Source organism: Triplophysa rosa, linkage group LG1, assembly GCF_024868665.1.
Source record: "Triplophysa rosa linkage group LG1, Trosa_1v2, whole genome shotgun sequence".
In the NCBI taxonomy this organism is placed as follows: domain Eukaryota; kingdom Metazoa; phylum Chordata; class Actinopteri; order Cypriniformes; family Nemacheilidae; genus Triplophysa; species Triplophysa rosa.
In genome coordinates, this window is record NC_079890.1 from 20,078,232 (window position 1) to 20,099,831 (window position 21,600).

Genomic DNA, 21,600 nt, shown 5'->3' on the forward strand with positions numbered 1-21,600 from the left:
TTATAGTTTAAGATTATCATTAATAATCTAATAGCATTTGAAATTTTGTGGTGAAGACATGTCAAGAGACCGCGTCCTTCTTTATCCAGCTCTATCATCTCAGCTCTTGTCAGGTCCCCACTTCCCATTCTCCGCTCTACCATCAGGTCAGGCCATGAACTGCATCCTGCTCGCTGTGGTAACCTTGGAACAATGAGACAAGACTGGCTGAGAGTAGAGTACTGTTCTGTACTCTTTGATGCAACAAGTACATCAGTTGTGTTTTTGGTTCCGGTTGATCTAACTAATGCAGCCTAAACCCTCTAAAGATTTATATTATGGAAGAGTAGTGTATGCAAGATTAAAAAGATGCGTCTTTAGTCTAGATTTAAACTGACAGAGTGTGTCTGCCTCCCGGACAGTGCAGGGAAGACTATTCCAAAGTTTAGGCGCTAGATAGGAAAAGGATCTACCACCTGCACTTGATTTTGAAATTCTAGGTATTACCAACTGACAGGACGCCTGAGAGCGTAATGCACGTGAAGGACTGTAATACAAAAGGAGTTCATTCAAGTACTGAGGAGCTAAACCATGTAAGGCTTTATAGGTAATAAGCAAGATTTTAAAGTTAACGCGATGCTTTATAGGTAACCAGTGCAAGGTTGACAGAACCGGGCTAATATGTTCATACTTTTTTGTACGTGTAAGAACTCGAGCTGCCGCGTTTTGGACCAATTGGAGTTTTTGTAATAAGCCTGCAGGGCAACCACCTAACAGTGCATTACAGTAATCTAGTCTTGATGTCATGAATGCATGAATTAACTTCTCTGCATCTGAGATTGACAGCATATGACGTAGTTTAGATATATTCTTAAAATGGAAAAACGCAATTTTACAGGTGTTGGCGACGTGGCTCTCAAATGACAGATTACTATCGAATAGAACGCCAAGATTCTTTGCTGACGACGAGGGTTTTATGGAACATCCGTCAATAGTTAAACAGTATTCTTGGTTGTTACTTATAGCAGTTTTCGGTCCAATAAGTAACACTTCCGTTTTGTCCGAGTTCAGTAATAAAAAGTTGTTACTCATCCAGTTTTTTATATCGACTATGCATTCCATTATTCGATGGAACTGCTGTGTTTCATGAGGCTTCGAGGAAATATAAAGTTGAGTATCATCAGCATAACAGTGAAAGCTAACTCCGTGTCGCTTTATTATATCTCCTAGAGGTAGCATGTATAATGCGAAGAGCAGAGGCCCTAAGACTGAGCCCTGTGGTACACCGTACTGGACTTGCGATTTGCGTGACACCTCATTGTTTATTGCTACAAATTGAAAACGGTCGGATAAATAAGATTTAAACCATTTCAAAGCTATTCCCTTAATGCCGACATAATTTTCGAGTCTATGTAGGAGTGTGCTGTGGTCAATGGTATCGAATGCAGCACTAAGGTCTAGCAGCACCAATAACGAGATACAACCTCGGTCAGACGCCAATAGCAGATCATTTGTAACTCTGATCAAAGCAGTCTCTGTACTGTGACATGCTCTAAATCCAGACTGGAATTCTTCATTGATGTCATTCCTTTGGAGGAAGGAGCATAATTGAGTTGAAACTACTTTTTCCAGAACTTTAGATATGAAAGGTAGATTCGATATAGGCCTGTAGTTCCTTAGTTCTCTAGGGTCGAGTTGGGGTTTTTTGACAAGGGGCCTTATAACAGCCACCTTATATGCTTTAGGCACATGTCCTAATGTCAGAGATGAGTTAATAATACCAAGAAGAGGATCTATAATTTCTGGGAGCATCTCTTTCAGTAGATTTGTAGGTATAGGGTCTAGTATGCATGTTGTTGATTTAGATGATCTAATAATTTTAGACAGCTCATCTTGATCTACGGTATAAAATAATTGCATTTTCTCCTTAAGGGCGCTGTAGTTAGTTTGTTCAGCGGGTTTCACTTCTGATTGCATTGTTATAATTTTTTCTCTAATATCTTGGATTTTATATGTGAAGTAGTTCATAAATTCATCACTGCTATGCTGATATACAGGATCAGAAGTCACTGACGATTTATTTTTTGTTAATTTAGCCACCGTGTTAAATAAAAACCTAGGGTTGTGCTGGTTTTCTTCTATTAGTGATGAAAAGTAGGCGGATCTAGAAGTTATTAGGGCTTTCCTGTATTTTCGAATACTATCCTTCCATGCTGTACGAAATACCTCTAATTTAGTTTTCTTAAAGTTGCGCTCCATTTTTCGGGCCGCTTTCTTTAGAGCCTGAGTGTGTTCATTATACCACGGTGTGGGGCTGCCATTTTTAATCTTCTTTAAACGTAGTGGAGCAACTTTGTCTAGCGTTACCGAGAAGGTGGAATTAAAATTTTCAGTGGTAATGTCAAGATCTTCAACGTTATTTCTCATGATTTGAGACAATTCGGGCAGATTATCGAGAAACGCATCTTTGGTAGTTGAAGTTATTGTTCTACCATATTTGTAACAATGAGTTTTATTTGCAGCCGTAGGCCAGTGAAGCAAACATAATACCAGATAATGATCCGAAATGTCTTCACTCTGCTGAAGGATTTTAACGTCGTCCACATTTATACCGTAAGACAGTATTAAATCTAAAGTATGATTACGAAGGTGAGTGGGTCCTGACACATGTTGACTAATGCCCATGGAGTTAAGAGTGTCTTTGAAAGCCATTCCTAAGGCATCTGTAACGTTATCTACGTGGATGTTAAAGTCACCAACGACAAGGAGTCTATCTGCGGCCAGTACTAGTTCTGATAAGAACCCACCAAATTCTTTAATAAAATCTGTGTGGTGCCCTGGAGGCCTATATACAATAGCTAGAATCAATTTAAAAAGTGTTTTATCTTTAGTATTAGGTGTTGAAACATGAAGAACCATGACTTCAAAAGAATTATATTTAGAGTTCGACTTCTGGGAAATGCTAAGAGAGTTATTGTAAAGTGCTGCGACACCTCCCCCTCTGCCTTTTAGACGAGGCTCGTGTTTATAATAATAATCTTGGGGGACAGATTCATTTAAAGCAATATAATCATCTGGTTTTAGCCATGTTTCTGTCAAACAGAGCATGTCTATTTTATGATCTGTTATCATATCGTTAACAAAAAGTGCTTTATTAGAGAGAGATCTAATATTTAGCAATCCGAGTCGTAACAGTTGATTATCTGTATTTTGTTCATGTTTAGTTTGTTTAACGTTTATTAAATTACTTTCAAGAGGTTTACGCATTATTTTATGTTTGCTAATCCGGGGGACAGACACAGTCTCTATTTTGTGATGTTTGGGAGAACGGATTACTACATGTTGTACATTTTGTGTATTCTGCGACGTGAGACGGCAAGCAGACAGTTGGTTAAGCCATACTGTCTGCTCCCTGACCTGGGCCCCAGCGAGTCAAGTTTTAGCATTAGCATTAAGACTTTTTGCCATATTTCTAGACAGGATGGAAGTCCCAGCCCAGGAGGGATGGAGACCATCTCGTTTCAACAGGTCAGGTCTGCCCTCAAAACTCTTCCAGTTATTTATAAAAACTATATCATTCTGCAGGCACTATATGATTCTGCAGGGTTAATAAATGACTTTTTATTCACAAAAAATGTCAAACAAAAACCCACGGTGGGGAAAACAAGACACGATAACAAGGGAAATGATATAACAGGTAAACAGGAACATAAACTGACTAAACTAAACTAACAAAGACACTGGACTGGACGCCGGCTGTACCGGACTGGACGCCGGCTGGACTGCCGGACTGGACACCAGACTGGACGCCGGCTGGATCACCGAACTGGATGCCGCTCGACCACCGGCTGGGACGCCGGCTCGACCACCGGCTGGGACGTTGGCTCGACCACCGGCTGGGACGTTGGCTCGACCACCGGCTGGGACTGGACGCCGGCTGTACCGGACTGGACGCTGGCTGGACTGCCGGACTGGACACCGGACTGGACGCCGGCTGGATCACCGGAATGGACGCCGGCTGGATCACCGGACTGGACGCCGGCTCGACCACCGGCTGAGACGCCGGCAGGATCTCCGGTTGCACCGGTCTGTACGCCGGCTGCACCGGAGTGGTAGTACGTTCCCCTGTGACGCTCCTCCCTCATTTTCCGCACCGCCGGGTCTGCAGCCATCTTTGGTGAACCCGTGGGGACCGGAGGTAGTTCTGCGTTGAGGAAACCCCCACACGTCGTCCCCGAGTAGTCCTTCCTCCCCCACTCGCCACGGTCACCGCCAGGAGAACCGAGAACCGTGGAGCTCCAGCCAGAGGTTACTCAGTCCCCCCGGGCAGAGGCAGCCAGGACGAGACCCCCCGGGACGCTCGACCGTGGAGCGGAAGTTCCAAATGGAACCCCACACCCGGGATCATCCCAGTTGGCCACGTACCTGACCATATCCACGAACCCGAGAGGAGCCAGCAGCCTTTTCTCCGACGTGGTGAGGCAGCAGTTGAAGATAGTCTTCAACTCCGCCTCACTGAACCCGGTCACCTCTGCCACCGCCGAGAATGCTCTGGTGAACTCCCGGTCCCCATAACTCCCCTGACGGAACCCCAGCAGCAAGTGGGCTATGCCGGATCGGGGGGACGACACCTTGCCATCCTTGGGAGCCACCTGCTGGGTTCGATTGGGTTCGGTCATTCTGTCACGATAGTTGAGGAAGAGAACCCAAACGCAGGCAGGCGGGAGTGAAGGGGTTAACAAATGACTTTTTATTTACAAAAATCGTAAAACAAAAACCCACGGTGGGGAAAACAAGACACGATAACAAGAGGTATGATATAACAGGTAAACAGGAACATAAACTGACTAAACTAAACTAACAAAGACTAAGTACAACACTAGACCAAATACAATAAACTAACACTAACTAGACTTACTGAAAGATCACATACAGGAACAGGAACACGAGCATAGGCCAGGAACTGAATAGCACAAGGCATACATACACACACAATGACCGAACACAGGACAATGAAACATGAGGACTATTTAAAGGGAAGACAAACAAAGGATAATTACACAGGGCAGGTGCGGGTAATGAAACACAGACGGGGGGACGGGACCAATGACAAGACACGGGAAAACACATGGAGAGTCAAAAAGACAAACACCATGGTTTTCCCACACAAAACCAAAGACTTTGTCATGGCTCTGCCTCAGGACCAGGAAATCCAAGACTAGGTGAGGCAGAACCATGACATGACATCATTTTGTCGACAGTTGGAGGAGGCAGGAAATTTGACAAAGCCTCCATGCAGGAAAACCCCTGGTTTTATAGGCTAGGACTTGTGTAAATTAATTTATATTTATGCAGTTGATATCGGCATATTGCTGTATAATACATTTCTACACCGCAAACTATGTTTCAATGAAAAAGGAAAGCTTGTTTTATGTTGTTTTGTCATTTTAAACAGAAATGAATAAACAACCACACAGACATCTGATGACCTTTTTTCTGGTACTTACACAGGCAAGGTCGTTATTTTCATATTTGCCGTTTTGCATTTCTACCTGATTTGATTTGTTAATTTGACCTAAGCTGAAAGTTGGAGGAGAGAAGAGAGGAGTTTTTCTAAAGATCCATTGACATGTGAAATAGATCGCAGCACATGCTGAATATCTCTTCTCATATTCCTTTTGTTCAGCAGAGACATGGACAAACTCATTCATCTGATCTTACTCTCTGGTGAGTACACCTCACATCATCATCTCATAGAACACACAAACATCTCAACATTATACATTATACATGCTGTCAGTCATTCTTCATTTCATTCATTTTCAAATATACTATACGTGTAAAATTCTTGTTTTTGTTCAACAGGTCTTGTTTGTATTCCAGGTAGTTTAGCAGGTAATCAATTCTTTTGATTCTTCACATGTAGAATGATGTTTTTATTGCTCATTCACTGTTGTAAGTTTGTGGTTATATGACAGTTTAATTCTCATGAGAATGTGTTTCTGACTGTTCTCGAATGCTTCATTCTGGTAGGTTTGTGTTTTTAATAATCACTCGTCTAGACGCTCAGTCTTTCAAGAGCTTCCACTGGAAATATGATTAACAGATTCAGATTTGTGTGGCTACAGCATTATTAATTATTCATTTAACAATCTTTATATTTTATAAATATGTTATATTATTTAAATGAATATTCATATGATATAGATGTAGACATTCAAGAGGAGCATTCTTGTTATCAAATAGTTGACATTAATCTTAGAGCAGTTATAAAGTACCAGAGAGATATTTAATGTGAAGTGATTAGTGTTTTAGTCTGTGGTTTATGTGTGTTGTGTCAACTCAAAAGCAGTTGATGTTTGCGCTGTTTTTAACCATTCCTGAGAGCTGTGAAATGCTCTAAGAGACAATCCCAGTTTATTTTCATTTCAAGTTCTTACTGTTAGTTTGACTTAACTTAGTGGTGGAGTGATATAAACGGTTCCAGTGGTGATCCTGGTGGAATATCACATGGCTCTCAGCCAATCAGTCAGATTCGAGAACCAGAAAGAACTGTTGTATAAAATTACATATTATTCTGACTGCATCTGCAGATTGACTAATTACCTGTCTTTGAATATACATTTTCTAGAAAATTTAGTAATTAGAGGAACAGTTACACAGTCAAGCACATACTCCGATTGGATAGCTCAACATGCCATAGATGGTGTCAGATATGGACCAGACGAATATGCTAGTCCATTCTGTTCTGCGACAACATCTCAAAGTAACCAATGGTGGAGGTTGGATCTCTTGGATACGTATAATATTAGTACAGTGATCATCACTGCTCATGACAAATATTTGGCTCATACCAGTGGAGCAGAGATTCGTATTGGACACTCGCTAGAAAACAATGGAAACAACAATCCCATGTAAAGTTATTCATGAAATCACTTTTGATTGATTGAAACACCTCTATAGAGATTCATTGATTCTCTCTCTCTCTAGATGTGCTGTGACTCCTGATCCTCTACCTGGTAATACTGTCACTTACTCATGTGGTGCAATGGAGGGCCGTTATGTGAATGTGATCATGTCTGGACGTACATCTTATCTCACTCTGTGTGAAGTGGAGGTCTATGAAACAGGTCATTTCTAACACATAATTATATACTGTTAGATAGCGCATTTGACGAAAATGATTATTTGATCTATTCATTCAAAATGTATAATTTATCATTTGAGTCATAAAACAATAATGTCCATGTGTAGCATTGTAACGTTTGAAGTGTAACATTCTTGTTTATATTAAGTCATGAAGTATCAGACTTACATTTCAATGTCAGATAAAAGTTTTTTAGCTGTTTAAAGAGGCCGTGGGCCTATCATGAACATAAAAGTTGAAAAGATTCAAATGGTTAGTGGAATATTAGAAGTGTTTTATATGTAAGCAATAAGACACAGCACTAGCCTTGAGTACTTTATTGCTTTTATGAAACAATGTGCATTGTTTCAAAGCAGCTTTACAGAAGAAAAAAAATACAAAAATTGACCAAACCTTAAACTAATCTGATATCAGCAGTCTCCCGTTGAGCAAGCCAACACAGCACAGTGGCAAGCAACTCAAAGTCCAATGATGAATAAATGGGCGAAAAAGCCTCGGGTGAAACCAGACTCAGCTGGGAGGACCAGTTCTTCTCTAACGCATTGCAGCTGCACTCAGTAACACACTCAGAATAAATGTTTATAATTAGTGAGGAGAACATTATTAGTAGTGATTTAGTACATTTTCAAAGGAAGAAGCTTGTTAATGATTTCAAGACAGTTGGGACCACAGTTAGCAAGCAAACCATTGGTAACACGCTATGCCACAATAGATTGAAATCCTGAAGCACCCACAAGGTCCTCCTGCCCAAGAAGGCCCGCCTGGCTCATCTGAAGTTTGACAATGAACATCAAGATGATTCAGAAAAGGTTTGGAGAAAGTGATGTGAGACCAAAATGGACTCGTGTGTTTGGAGGGAGAGAAATGCTGACTATGAGCCCAGGAACACATCCCTACAGAGAAGCACAGTGTTGGAAACATTCTGCTTTAGGGCTTTTTCTCTCTGCTACAGGTACAGGATGACTTCACCGCATTGAGGGGCTGATGGACGGGCCAGTGTACCGTAAAATCTTGGACGAGAACCTCCTCCCCTTAACTAGGTCACTGAAGATGGGTCGTGGATGTGCCTGTTACAGGACAAAGATGCAAAACATATTGCCAAGACAACCAAATAGTGGCTTAAGGAGAAGCACATTAAATGTCCTAGCCAGTCTCTAGACCCTAGTCCTATAGAACCTCTGTGAAGGAGGCTAAAACTCCAATTTGCTGAGCGACAGCCAAGAACCCTTAAAGATTGACAGAGGAGTGGACTAAATGTATCCTGACACATGTGCAAACCTGGTGACCAACTATCAGAAATGTCTGACCTCTGTGCTTGGCAGCAAGGGTTTCTCCACCAAGTACAACGTTATGTTTTGCTCGGGGATCAAATACTTATTTCACTGACTGAAATGCAAATCAATGTATAACCTTTATATAGCATTGTTTCCGCTGATTTTCTTTTGATATTCTGTCTCTATCAGTTAAAATAAACCTATAAAATTATAGACCCTTAATTTCTTTGTAAGCAGGCAAACTTACAAAATCAGCAGGGGATCAAATAATTATTTCGCTTACCGTACATGTATGTACAGTATGTATGTATGTATTTACTGTATATAGCATTTTTGTTTTTTAGCAAATGTAGCATACAAAGGAACAGCTACACAGTCATCCACATCATCCACCTGGACAGCTCAACATGCCATAGATGGTGTAAGACATGGACCAGACCCAGATATTCTTACATACTGCTCTGCTACAGCATCTCAGAGTAACCCATGGTGGAGGTTGGATCTTCAGGATATTCATGACATTAGTACAGTGATCATCACTGCTAGATCAGACTGCTGTGCTGATCAAACGAATGCAGCGGAGATTCATATTGGAAACTCACTGGAAAACAATGGAAACAACAATCCCATGTAAAGTTATTCATGAAATCACTTCAACACTTTTCATTGATTGATTGATTAAACACCTCTATAGAGATTCATTGATTCTCTCTCTCTAGATGTGCTGTGACTTCTGGTCTTCTAACCGGTAACACAATCAGTTACTCATGTCATGGGATGGTGGGACAGTATGTGAATGTGATCATGTCTGGACAAAGAAATAATCTCGTTCTTTGTGAGGTGGAGGTCTACGGAACAGGTAATTTCTAAAAATGTATTCTTCATATTTAGGTAGAACTTGAGAAATTTCCAATTTTATAAAAACATTTCAATCTATTTTTTTTCTTCCACAGTATTTTCATGACATTAATGTATGTTATTGTTCAGTGTTGTGTGTATATTTACAAACCACAAGCTGTTGTGAATGTGTGTTGATATCATTTAAACAGAGCCTCTTGTTTTGTGTGGAGAGAAACATATTATTGTCGGTCACGACATAATATGCGTTCTCTCAGGTCTCATCTTTGGCCCCTCCCCTCTCGTTTCCTGGTTTAGCGTTCCACTAGTGTTTCATTCCCCACACCTGCCTAGTGTTAATTATCCCCTTGTTAGTCTCCCTATATAATGCCCTTTTCCCCAGAAATGAAAATATCCAAATGGGGTGTCATTAGTAACCCTTTGAAATAATCAATAATTATTTTTTTGAAATTAATTTGGAATAGTGTGTGAAAAATTTGGTTTTATGTGGGATAAGGTGTATACTAAAATAACATCTGCAGTCATCACAATTGTTATGTATTTCAGCCCAGTTATTTTAAACTTTTTGATCACATTCTATGGTTATATTTATGCATAAAAATAATAATAAATACAACCATCAATGTATTTTCAAATTGTTACTTTATTCTAACTTGTAACATAAAATTGTTATATTATTGCTGCCAGTATAACAACATCAATATTGTGACTTATTTGTCACATTTGAACTTTTAATTAAGTGCAATATTTTGTCATTGCAACTTTCGCTAACAACTGCAATTAAATGTATAGGTATACTTAAATTCACTGTTATCCCACCGGTCACTATTGTTGCCATCAACATGTTCTGTGAGCACACTCAATAAAACTGAATAATTGTGAATTCATATATTAAAAACTAGACACCTTAAAGATAATGTGTACCAAAAATCTTTGTCATATCTTTGTGTTTACATACTTTACTAGCCTTTTGTTTTGAAGCTTTGATGCAGTCATCCTGTTCTTATGGTGCAAACAGGAAGTCATGTGACAATTTGCACTAACCATGTGTCACTGCACATATTTAATTGAGACCCTCTATTTTTTACATATTGCAGGAAATGCATTAAAATATCTGTCAGTAAGATGTGGCTTTATTAGACTTTATAAATGAAGACCTTCTTTACGGTCACTGAAGTAAAGTATGTAATTTTCTGTAAAACATCAATGTTTTCTGATGCAAAACATTGTGGTTTCCTAAGAAAACATATTTATATTTTTACTTTTTCAACTATAACACTTGCTGCATTGTGGCATAGATAAAATTATGCCAGAGGTTGTGTGGACAGATGTGCAGCAACAATTTTTGTATGTTGTTTATAAAACTGTTCAATGATGAGTTTTAACTGATTTAATTCTTGTTGAACTAAACTAACTTATTCTTTTACTGGTTGATTTTCACCTCTTGTCATTTTTCAAATGCCCGTGTTCTAATTATAGAATTTTTTACTTTTCTTGTTCAGTTTTTCATAAGAGAAAATCCTTTCTGAGGCTGAAATTTTCCTCCAGTGTTGATGTAGCTGCTGAGAGAGACAAAATCCTCCAACAGGTAAGAAAAAATATATATACATGACCGTCAGTGGCAGAGCCAGAGGGCGGATCCAGGGAGCACTGGACACCCTTGACATCCAATTGGCTGGGTGCCACCCCAAACATTTTTTTCACTACTGATATTGATTGGCATCTGATTTCACATGTTGAACAAAGTGGTTGGGTGGTATTTAGCGGTAGGCCTACACAAGGAGAAAGTATCGTATTTTAAGTAGTTTCACTCTTAAGCCTTGGGTTTAGGATTCCTGAACGACGGCGACCTGACAAGAGCTGAGATGATAGAGTTAAAAGAGGGAAGTGGCGACCCGTCAAGTCTTCACTACAAAAATGTCAACAGCTAGTAGACTATTAATGATAATATTAAACCTATTATCTACCTTTTTACTATGTTTATTTTCTTTTTATTAAGCCTAGTTATGCAAGCACTGTTGAGCTTGTAGAGATGCTACAGTTTTTGCTAAAGGGGAACTGGTTCCCCTGGTTGGGCCTGGGTTCTCCAGAGTTTTTTTTCTCTATTGGAGGTTTGTGTTCCTAGCCACCATTTATTAATATAACTTTAAAATGTAACAGTCTGCTTAATTCATTCATTATTATGCATAGGAATTTATAGTCCGTATAATATTTGATCAGCGTCTCGCTCTTTTATCATAAATGTGTGCTTCTCTGAGATAACGACGCTGTGTGTGTGTGTGTGCGTGCGTGCATGCCTGTATGTGTGTGTGTGTGTGTGTGTGTGTGCGTGTTTGTTTGCGTGCGTGTATGTGTGCGTGTGCATGCGTGTGTATATTGTGCTCTGTGCATGTGGAGTTGTGTTTTATGCATATGGGTGTGTATGAACCTGTGTGCTTGTCTGTATTCTTTATGTGTTCACTTCTTCTGTTTTAACTAGTATAACTTTAATGTTTTGCTTACAGACAATGGGCCCTATCGTACACCCGGCGCAATGCAGTAGCGGTTTTTGGCAAGGGGTGGCATTTTTTCATGATACATGGAGGGCGGCACGAGCAGTTAAAAAAAAATAATAATCCTCTGCGCCGCCACCGCAAAGCGGTTTTCTATTATCTATCATTTCACTGTTTGGGGAATTGGCAAATTGGCGCCCCTGCTTGCTGAGAAGGTGCCGTGCACAGAAGCTGTGTGAAATGGCTAATAAAAATAGGTAATACAAAACGATTATGTGGTCACCATTAGAGTGTTTTCACGACGCGTCATCAATCAATACTGCTGACTCGTGAGTGAAGTTCAGAGTAGAAAATAATTAATTATACTGCACGTGATGTTACAGCATATGGCTATAGCGATTCTGGGGTGTGATCGACTTTATTTTCACAGTTATTTCTAAAGAAGAATCATTTTTTCTCCAGCAAAATCTGCGATTTCCATTAGGTTCAATAGCAGTGCTTCTTTCAATGCCTCCAACATGGCCGACTTCCGGATTGACGACGCGTCGAGAAAACACTCTGTTGGTTTAGTCTTGACTTCTGGTTGTGTTGGGGGGATGGGAAATCTGTTGATTGTCGAGTGCTAAATAAACACAGATGGACAGGAAAAGGTCAAAGCCATCAGGGTGCCCAATTTAGAAAAAAAAGAAAAGAAGAAGAGAAACGAGCAAAAGATAAATGTATGCAACTATGTTCTCTCTGTATGATTATTACGGTATCCATGTCATGAATGAAGGGCTAGTGTGAATTGGTGAGTACAACTCTTAAGTTTGTTAGCCTTTTTGCTATGATGCTTGCTATGCTTATGCAACAATAATTCGGTTTTAACTCAACAAACACGAGATCTAATTTCACCATAATATGGTGCTTTACAACAAAACTGTTACAAGTTCAGTTATTATTTATTTCCATCAGTTGGGTTAACGTTAGGCCCTGTAATTAGCCAACGGAATTTTCAAATCTGTGTAATTATAATTTAAATCGGACTACTTTTCAAATTGTATTTCATAAACCAACATCTCAGACGTTATGTCAAAACGTTATGGGGTTTCAAAGCAAAAAATGACTTTGTGTTACAGAACAGGGCATTGATTTCATACATGTCCACTGTAGAGGACATCAGGACTTAAATCATGTGTATCAGGCATTTTGGGAGACACAACAAGTGAATATGGAAATACATTATACATCAATATTCCTATGAAATATTATATATTATTATTAAAAAGTTGCCAATCATTACTCCCAATTATTACACTTATTTTTTTTATTAAATGTTGCTCTAAGAACACATTAATATGTGAATTAGATAAATTCTGATAGACTTACATGACATCAGATTGAGTTATTATGATTGACATCAGATTGAGTGTTTCCTGTTGTAATTGCAATAGTTAAGACAGAATTTTGAGGTTTTTTTGGGGGGCGCTCGAAGGGGGTCTCTCCCAGGGTGTAAATCAATGTAGAACCGCCACTGGGCGCAGCGCAAGTGTTTTTGCTAGTTTCAGCCCGATTCAGTTCTGATTTTCCCGTCCTGTGCCACGTTGTTTAAATAGCAAATGCATTTGCGCCTATTTGTGTGCCCATGGGCGTGCTGGTCTAAAAAAGAGGTGTGTTCAGGCGCATTGTTGGCGCGTTGCTATTTTGAGGAACTGAAAATAGACTGCACCATAGACCAACTCAAACCTGGTCTAAAGTCAATGACGCAATATGTTAGAGAATAGGGGCAACCCGTTTAGACCATGCGCCTAGCGTGCTGACCGTTTTTTCCCATCCTTAAACTAGCAAAAGTGGATTCGGACAAGTGCACTGTCAGGACTCGGTCCTTCTGGTCTCGAGTTTTCTAACTCACTGGACAGTCCTGACAGAACCATGTCCTGCGGGTGTTTTGTGTGGAGGCGCGTGGATTTTGTTGTTATTGTGCGCCAGGTGTCCTCCGGTCTTGTCTCCTAGCCCCGCCTTCTTGTTTCCCGTAATCTTTCCATGATTGTTAAATCCTCGTCACCTGTCCCTCATCTCTCTTGTAATTATCCTTTGTAGTGCCTCCCTATTTAATGTTCCCCTCATTCTCAGGTTTCTTGTCGGTTCATTGTGATTCTCGTTCGTTTCATTGTTTCGTGTGCAGTCAAGTGTTGGTGCTAGTTTTTTCGCCTAGTTAGTCCAGGATATATTTACCCACGTGTTTCATTCGTGTCTTCTTATCCTGTTTTTTATTTTCAAGTTTATATTAGTGTGTTACTCCTTTATCCCCTTCGTGGGTTTTGTTTTGTGTTTTTTCAGTTAATAAATATTATATGTTCTCCCTTTGCCTGCCTGCATCTGGGTTCTCATTATACCATTCTGTGACATGGTCTAAAGCGCTCAGATCGTTAAAATAGAGCCCATTATGTCTCATGTACAGCTGCTTTGTAACAATGACAATTGTAAAAAGCGCTTCATAAATAAAGTTGACTTGAACAACTTTTCATTGTGCAAGTTAACGTTGGGGTTCATTAACAGATCAGGGTCAGAAATTAACAGATCATTTATATTTTATCATTTGTTTCATCCATATTCATTTAGAATTACATTCATCTCATTATGATGTACAGTTGTTTTGTTTATATTTGTCACATTTGTGACATTGAGTGATAAAAATGATCACTTTTACCTCTAATCAGCAATCCTAGGATTTATTTATGACAATTTAATGCGAGGTCAGTGTTAAACACAAATTTTCTGTCATGGTCTGTGGAGCCCCTGAAGTAGCCTTGGCCACCCCACATAAAAAACTCTAGCTCTGCCACTGATGACAATGGACCTCATTCATGAATCATGAATTCGTAACATCTGTAAATATATGAGATGAGTGATGATGAGAGAATGCGAAATGACAGAATGTTTCATGTGTGGATTGAAATCTTTGATGAATTTTATCTGCAGTCTGCTCTGGCATCACACATCTCTGATTTTAATCTGTCCTGGACACAGCTACCTGAGAAAGAAGAAGAACAGATGGAGGACGGAGGCAGGTACCGTTTCTTTAAAATAAATTACACTGACTGAACAGAGAAAGACTCTTTAATGTGAAATGACAGAAAACTGATCTGTACAGAGTGATGTAAAATCATGATTTTATAATACAGCTGTCTGAAGATAATGCTGGAGTCTGAAATATCTAGATGTGACGTCTTGCAAGATGCTGAGCCCCAAAATAAAGCATTAAACATGATTTTATTCTCATAATTACCTGTCATATGAAAAATCTGTGGATTGCAAACTTAATTTTTTATTTGGTTTACAGGTTTTTGTGTTAACAGATTTGCGTGAAAGGTACAGACGATCTTATTTCACTGATTTCCATCAAGACGCTCGAGCCGTTATCGCTCCTGTACAACAGTTTACACACAAATATAGTTTAACTGAAAGAGACTGTGGATAGTTGACCTTTTTATTTAGTCTTCTCTTCATAATTAAACTTGCATCGATTGTTAACAGATTAAATATTAGAATTTAGAGTTAATATTTGTATCACATATAGATCTTTGCACAAGAATTGTTTAAACCACACAATATATTATCTTAATACTATTCTGTATATTACAACGCATTAGAGAGAATTGAATAGAAGTGTTGAAATAGTAAGACTATATGTACTTGACATCGTGTGATCCTGTATGACGAATTTCCAAAATTGCTTTTGAATTGTCATTTCTTTGACTAAGTCTAGTTTCCTCAATAAAGCGGAAGCGGCAGCCTGATCTCAACCAATCAGATCCTTGAATTTGACTGGATTGGAAATGCATCAATGAGTTATATTTACAGCATATTAATCTTTGTACATACATATTTGTCTCTGTACATATTAATCTTTGCTAAATGTAAAGATATTTTTTGCAACTACATACAATAATAAGAGAAAACAATTCATATTTGAAATACATTGTTACAAATAAACAAATCACAAATAATCTACATAAGCATTTTTCAGCTTCTTAACTGTATGTGAAACATGGTTTTGCTAATTGTGTTGTGATGGTTGTATCTCGTGTTTTATAATTAGACTGGATATTTCACTAAAACTAATTGTATCCAAACTTCATAAAGTAATGAGGTTGTGCACAGTGACTTATGGGTAAATTGTCATCCTTCATCTTCCTGTGCAATAAGTGAATGCATGCCCATACTTTTTCGGTGTTGATTTTGCATACAGATTGTTCCTTGTCTGTACCTGTATGTTGTTTCTTAAACTCTCGTTTTTTTTCTTCAAGAATAAATTTGCATATCATAGTGTTTACAATATGCATTGTTTTAAAATGTCTTTTATTGTCTTAAAGCCTTGCGTTGTGCAGTAGACTGCAATCAGTTTATTTTTGTGTGTTTTTAAGCAAACTTGTAAATGTTTGTATCCGTTGATTAATTTAAGAAGTTCTAAAGAAAACCATGTGCTTGTGTTCTCATTCATCTCAATGACAGCTGCTCCACTACACACATACATTCATTATAACATGGTTTACTCTTGCTGGAGTACGGCGCCATCTTTGTTTTTCATCTTCACAGATAAAAAACGAATAAACAACTTGAAAACTAGTTTTTCACATTTGGGCGGTATGAAACGCCCCTTCCGCTGATTGGCCAATCAAAGATCAGTAAGCGACATCTTCGGTTGTCCCTCGGTTCCGTGGATGAACAGAATAAATAGTCCTCCGCTGCTGTACAGTGGGGATTCTTAAATGTAGTTCGCATCCGCATCTTTCTAGCTCTACAGGGTTAAATCTGCGCGAGACACTGGACAGCACGAAGCGGATTCACATACTTATTTTATTTCATTCAAAATTCGCTGTGTTGGTGGTTGTCGGGTTAACACATTTTTTCCACAAGTTTGCTTCTGTGTACATTCCATCAAGTGAACCAAGACGAATTCAGAGTTTTGCTGCGTGAGCCACTGGACAGCACGCAGCGGATGCATACACAGTGCAGTGATGTAATCAAAGTGAAAGTGACCTATTTGTCAGATATGTTGACCAAGGCTCAGTCACTGTTTAGATTCCACAGAAAAAATCATTCAGTGTAGGTATGCTAAAGATTCTAGTATTTTATTAAACGTTTTTACTGTGATATTTACGACTGGCACCTGCGAAAGATGACAATGAGAGAAATGCTGACAAAAATAAAAATTAATTAAGCTATCACGGGGTTATTATTATTATTTAGCCGTACGCTTTAATGTGCAATTAGAACGAAAGTTTTTTTCCTTTATGAAAAAAGGAAAGCCATCTTAAGCTATATATAAATGATCAAACAAAAATAAATGCTAATTATTTAGACTGTTTAGTGCAAACATATGGAGCTTTAAGCGACAACGAGCAACTTCTGCTCACTGTTGCCCCACGTGGTTGATAAGCGGAATTGTCTGTTTACAGTGTTGTAAAAACTGTCGCAAAGATTTCCTGCTGGCAGCTCAATATGCGTGAGTTTGTTTACTAAGCCAACGGACCAGGTGTTGTGCCTATTTTCGACCCCCGGCTGGAGACTACCCCCCTTCGCGTGCACGCGGAGACTAACGTCGTGTCTCCTGTAGATGGCAGTTAAAAACCTTCACTCGGACGAAAACTTGCGCAATTTCCTGTAGATGGCAGTAAGAAATCATAAATGCGATTCCTGGTTCTCGAACCAAATCGTAAATGAGACTAGCAATGTTCGTGGCTTCTGTTTAGGTGACGCGTGTTAGGCTTTACTATGGCAAGCCGAATTAGCTTTAGCTCAACAACAATAGCTTTAAACAAGAATAGCTTTAGTATTTTGTAATTGAAAAATACTAAAGGGTTTATTTTTACCCACACGCCTGGATTCTACCCCCGTTTCTTCTGTGTGAATACACAACCCAGCTGGCACACGACCGACCTTCAACGTTGATATTTGGTTGAAATTATGTACGTTCATGGTTCAACGTTTATCCAACATTGAAACAATGTTTAATGCTAAATGGTTGTAAAAGGTCAGTAAAATACTTATAAATCAACGTTGAAAATTCAGCAAGGTCTGCACCAATAATCAACATAATATGTTTAACATACAAAAATGAATTTGTCCAGTATGAATGTTTTCTGTGATAATTTTACATGAATGTGGATACTTAAAACACTTAACATTTAAATCATTAAGTTAAATTAAAAAAAATAACTGACTTTTTTATACTGTTTTTTTGGGGGGGGGAGTTGCCCATCCAAAATCATGAATATTTTTATAGCATATTTTTATCATGATACAAGTTAGATGCACTCTCTCACACAACAACTGGATTAAAGAAAAGGGATAATCTCGCGAGATTCCAGACTGGACTGCAGAGTCAACTCGTCTCGTGCTAGGGCTCTGGTTTCGCGCGGGTAGTCAGAAGCACGAACGGTCTCAGCTGAAAGAAAACACATTTCTAAGGTAAGCAAAACTTGCTGGTCTTGATGTGTAGGCTAGCTATTGGTCTACTATTTGTATTACTTCGTTATGTTTTTTTTTCATTTTTTGAGTGTAATTTCGATCCTTTATTTGCCGTGCTATTGTAATACGAGTGTGTCTCGAGCTTCCCGCCGAAATTCAAATTGTACTAGCCACTGTGTTGCTAACGTAAGGACTTCAGGGGTTGTTTTATTGACTTTCACTTTAAGCTCTAGTTATATGGACTCAATGCAGCTCGAAAACGAGTTTCAATCACTAATTCATAACATTCCTTCCCTATGTGACTCTTTGTCAGCAGTTATTTTGCCCCCCCATCAGAACTAAATGTTCTATCAGTTTTAACCCACATCCTGTTTTTTATTCATGCAGCTCTTGCTGAGTTCCTCATAGCACAGCAGTATTTTTCCATTAGAGCAAGCAAGCAAACACATTAAAAGCACACAGCTTAATGATTTAATGAAAGAAAACACTTATTGATTATATTGGTAATTAAATCATACTTCTAACTCAATAATATTTCCACAGTAAAAACGTAATATTTTCAGTTTATTTATTCAAGATTGAATTTTACATGTATAGTTAAGAAGAACTACTAACAATATGGTGGCACGTTGGCTCCATGAACCTCAGCATTGCATCGCATTGATTCTCGCAAATCTTTTCATATGGGGTTAAAGAGATTCATGGTTATTAGATGACCACAGAAGTGTTATATGTATGATCAACTGTGTGAATTTCTTTTTAGAGAATTTGGCATTGAAAGGAAAGGCTACACTCTCATCTACCTTCAGCTCCTACACAGCTGCAAACGCCATAGATGGTGTCAGATATGGACCTGGTTTAGCAACCTGCTCTGTTACATCATTTCAAAGTAACCCGTGGTGGAGGCTGGATCTTCTGGGTGATTATGAGATCAGTACAGTGATCATCAGTAACAGAGGAGATGGTTCTCCTGAACAAACTAACGGAGCAGAGATTCGTATTGGAAACTCACTGGAAAACTATGGAAACAACAATCCCATGTAAAGTTATTCATCAAATCACTTCAACACTTTTTGATTGATTGATTGACTGATTTATTGATTGATTGATTGATATTTTCTCTCTAGATGTGCTGTAATTTCTGGTCTTTCAGTCAAATCTACAGTCAGTTTCTCATGTAATGGGACGGTGGGTCGTTATGTGAATGTGGTCATACCTACATTCCAGCGTCTCTCTCTGTGTGAGGTGGAGGTCTATGGAACAGGTAAATGTGATTCAGTTCATTAAATTGGTTCCTTTAAATTACTCGTTCATTAAAAATGATTCTGTGATTGTCATTTATTATTTTCTATAAGATGATGTGCAGGACAATGTGTGTTCTGTTTATCAGTATACATATATTTTATATGAAGTAAGTATATAGTATGTGTAGAGATCCAAATCCAGTTCAATTCAGTTTTATTTATATAGTGTTTTTCACAAATGTCAGTGTTGCAAAGCAGCTTTACATGGATTGTTAATAATAATATTAGTAATATTAGATGAATTAATAAAATAAAGATGGTATTTTTCTCTCTGCAATGTGCATTGATGAAACTGTGCAGAGTGAATAATGACATTAGTGTTACTGACACTGGTTTATTTACAATATTACAAGGTGCAGAGTATTAAGTAAAGATTTGAACATGTGTAGATAAGAACAACTATGAATAATGGCATGACGGCTCCACGAATCTCAGCATTGAATCTCATTGATTCTCATTGAAGTCTCAGATTTTGCATTCTTTTTATGATGGCTAGTGAGAAGTGAAATCAGTTCGCATACGACTAGAAACAGTCATGAAGTATCATCTTGAAACTTTGATGTTGGATAAAAATATCTATTAGAAATGTATTCAATGTGTTTAAGATGACAACGGAAGTGTTCATATGTATGATTATTTGTGTGAATTGTTTTAGAGAATTTGGCATTGAATGGAACGGCTACACACTCATCTACCCACTCCACCAATGTAGCTGCAAACGCAATAGATGGTCTAAGATATAGACTTGGTCTCGCCCCATCCTGCTCACTTACATCATCTGAAAGTAACCCGTGGTGGAGGCTGGATCTTCTGGGTGATTATGAGATCAGTACAGTGATCATCAGTAACAGAGGAGATGGTTCTCCTGAACAAACCAGTGGAGCAGAGATTCGTATTGGAAACTCACTGGACAACAATGGAAACAACAATCCCATGTAAAGTTATTCATGAAATCACTTCAACACTTTTCATTGATCGAATGAATGAAAGAATGATTGATTGATTGATTGATTGATTGATTGATTGGTTGGTTGATTTTTATTTCTCTCTCTCTCTCTCTCTCTAGATGTGCTGTAATTCCTGGTCTTCCACTACGTTCTACTGTCAGTTTCTCATGTTATGGGATGGTAGGACGTTATGTGAACGTGGTCATGTCTGGACGTACATCTCCTCTGTCTCTGTGTGAGGTGGAGGTTCATGGAACAGGTCAATTAGATTCGTTACATGAAATTGTTTTCTTTAAATCACTTAAAAAACGTGAAGTTGTTTTGCAGGACAACAAGTGTGTGTGTGTGTGTGTGTGTGTGTGTGTGTGTAATAGGTAGATTTTGATCTGGGGTGCATTTCCCAAACAACAACGAAGATGCGAAGACACTTAAACTCATTCACTCGGACACGCGCAGAACAGCCGGATGACATATTAAATAGCAGCATTCTGCATCTGCAACTCCACATCACAGAAATCATAGAGCTCTAGTTATATGGACTCAATGCAGCTCGAAAACGAGTTTCAATCACAAAATAGACCGAAACTAAGAGCCTATTTACACCTGGTCACGTCATGCGTTTTCTCTGATCGGATAGCTATCTGATTTATTAAAACCAATGCATTTACACTTGGCCACATAAATGCGTCTCAACTGAATGGATATGAATCTGATCTTCTATTCGTGCTCAAAATGCAAATGTTCACTCTTTATTTCGGCCAGAATGAAATGACAGGCACTGTTGTTTTGCTTTATGTACTTCTGGAAATGCAGTCATGTTTATAAGGGCATAAAACATTCTTATTGTTTTCCCCACAAGTCGCGTTCTCCAGGATGACGAGATCTCAGCGCTCTCACCCTAAAGCACGTTTACGACCTCACATGTAAACAGCCCCAGCGCGTTGCAATGAGTGTCTGCGTTTCGCTGCTGCTCCATCCACGGCTTTTCTATCGGGTTTTTTTNGTAATAACACAGGATTCATATGTGGGCTCAAATGTACAGCATTTATGACGATGACTTAACTTCTGATTTTTTTTCCTTTAGATGCTGTCATCAACACTCACAACACAACCCAATCAAATATTCACGGAGTTATATCCAGATAT

The 21,600-nt window shown here is 38.7% G+C and overlaps 1 protein-coding gene across 1 annotated transcript; it reads left to right on the forward strand.

The window, feature by feature from the left end:
* Positions 1 to 5,621: 5,621 nt before the first annotated feature.
* LOC130553760 (uncharacterized) lies at positions 5,622 to 15,327 on the forward strand. The gene is made up of 9 exons (XM_057332893.1): positions 5,622 to 5,706; positions 5,845 to 5,874; positions 6,611 to 6,893; positions 6,970 to 7,109; positions 8,745 to 9,030; positions 9,120 to 9,259; positions 10,761 to 10,846; positions 14,712 to 14,800; positions 15,073 to 15,327. Exons 1-9 carry the CDS (start codon positions 5,673 to 5,675, stop codon positions 15,083 to 15,085), a joined length of 1,101 nt encoding a protein of 366 aa, XP_057188876.1. The 5' UTR covers positions 5,622 to 5,672; the 3' UTR covers positions 15,086 to 15,327.
* The last annotated feature ends 6,273 nt before the right edge of the window (positions 15,328 to 21,600 follow it).

What these genes read in the sequence shown, in the direction of transcription:
- LOC130553760 (XM_057332893.1), top strand. Translation starts at nt 5,673, where the DNA reads ATGGACAAACTCATTCATCTGATCTTACTCTCTG. An exon ending in TATTCCAGGTAGTTTAGCAG is followed by an intron (nt 5,875 to 6,610) that starts GTAATCAATTCT and finishes TACATTTTCTAG; the next exon opens with AAAATTTAGTAATTAGAGGA. An exon ending in GAGACAAAATCCTCCAACAG is followed by an intron (nt 10,847 to 14,711) that starts GTAAGAAAAAAT and finishes TTTTATCTGCAG; the next exon opens with TCTGCTCTGGCATCACACAT.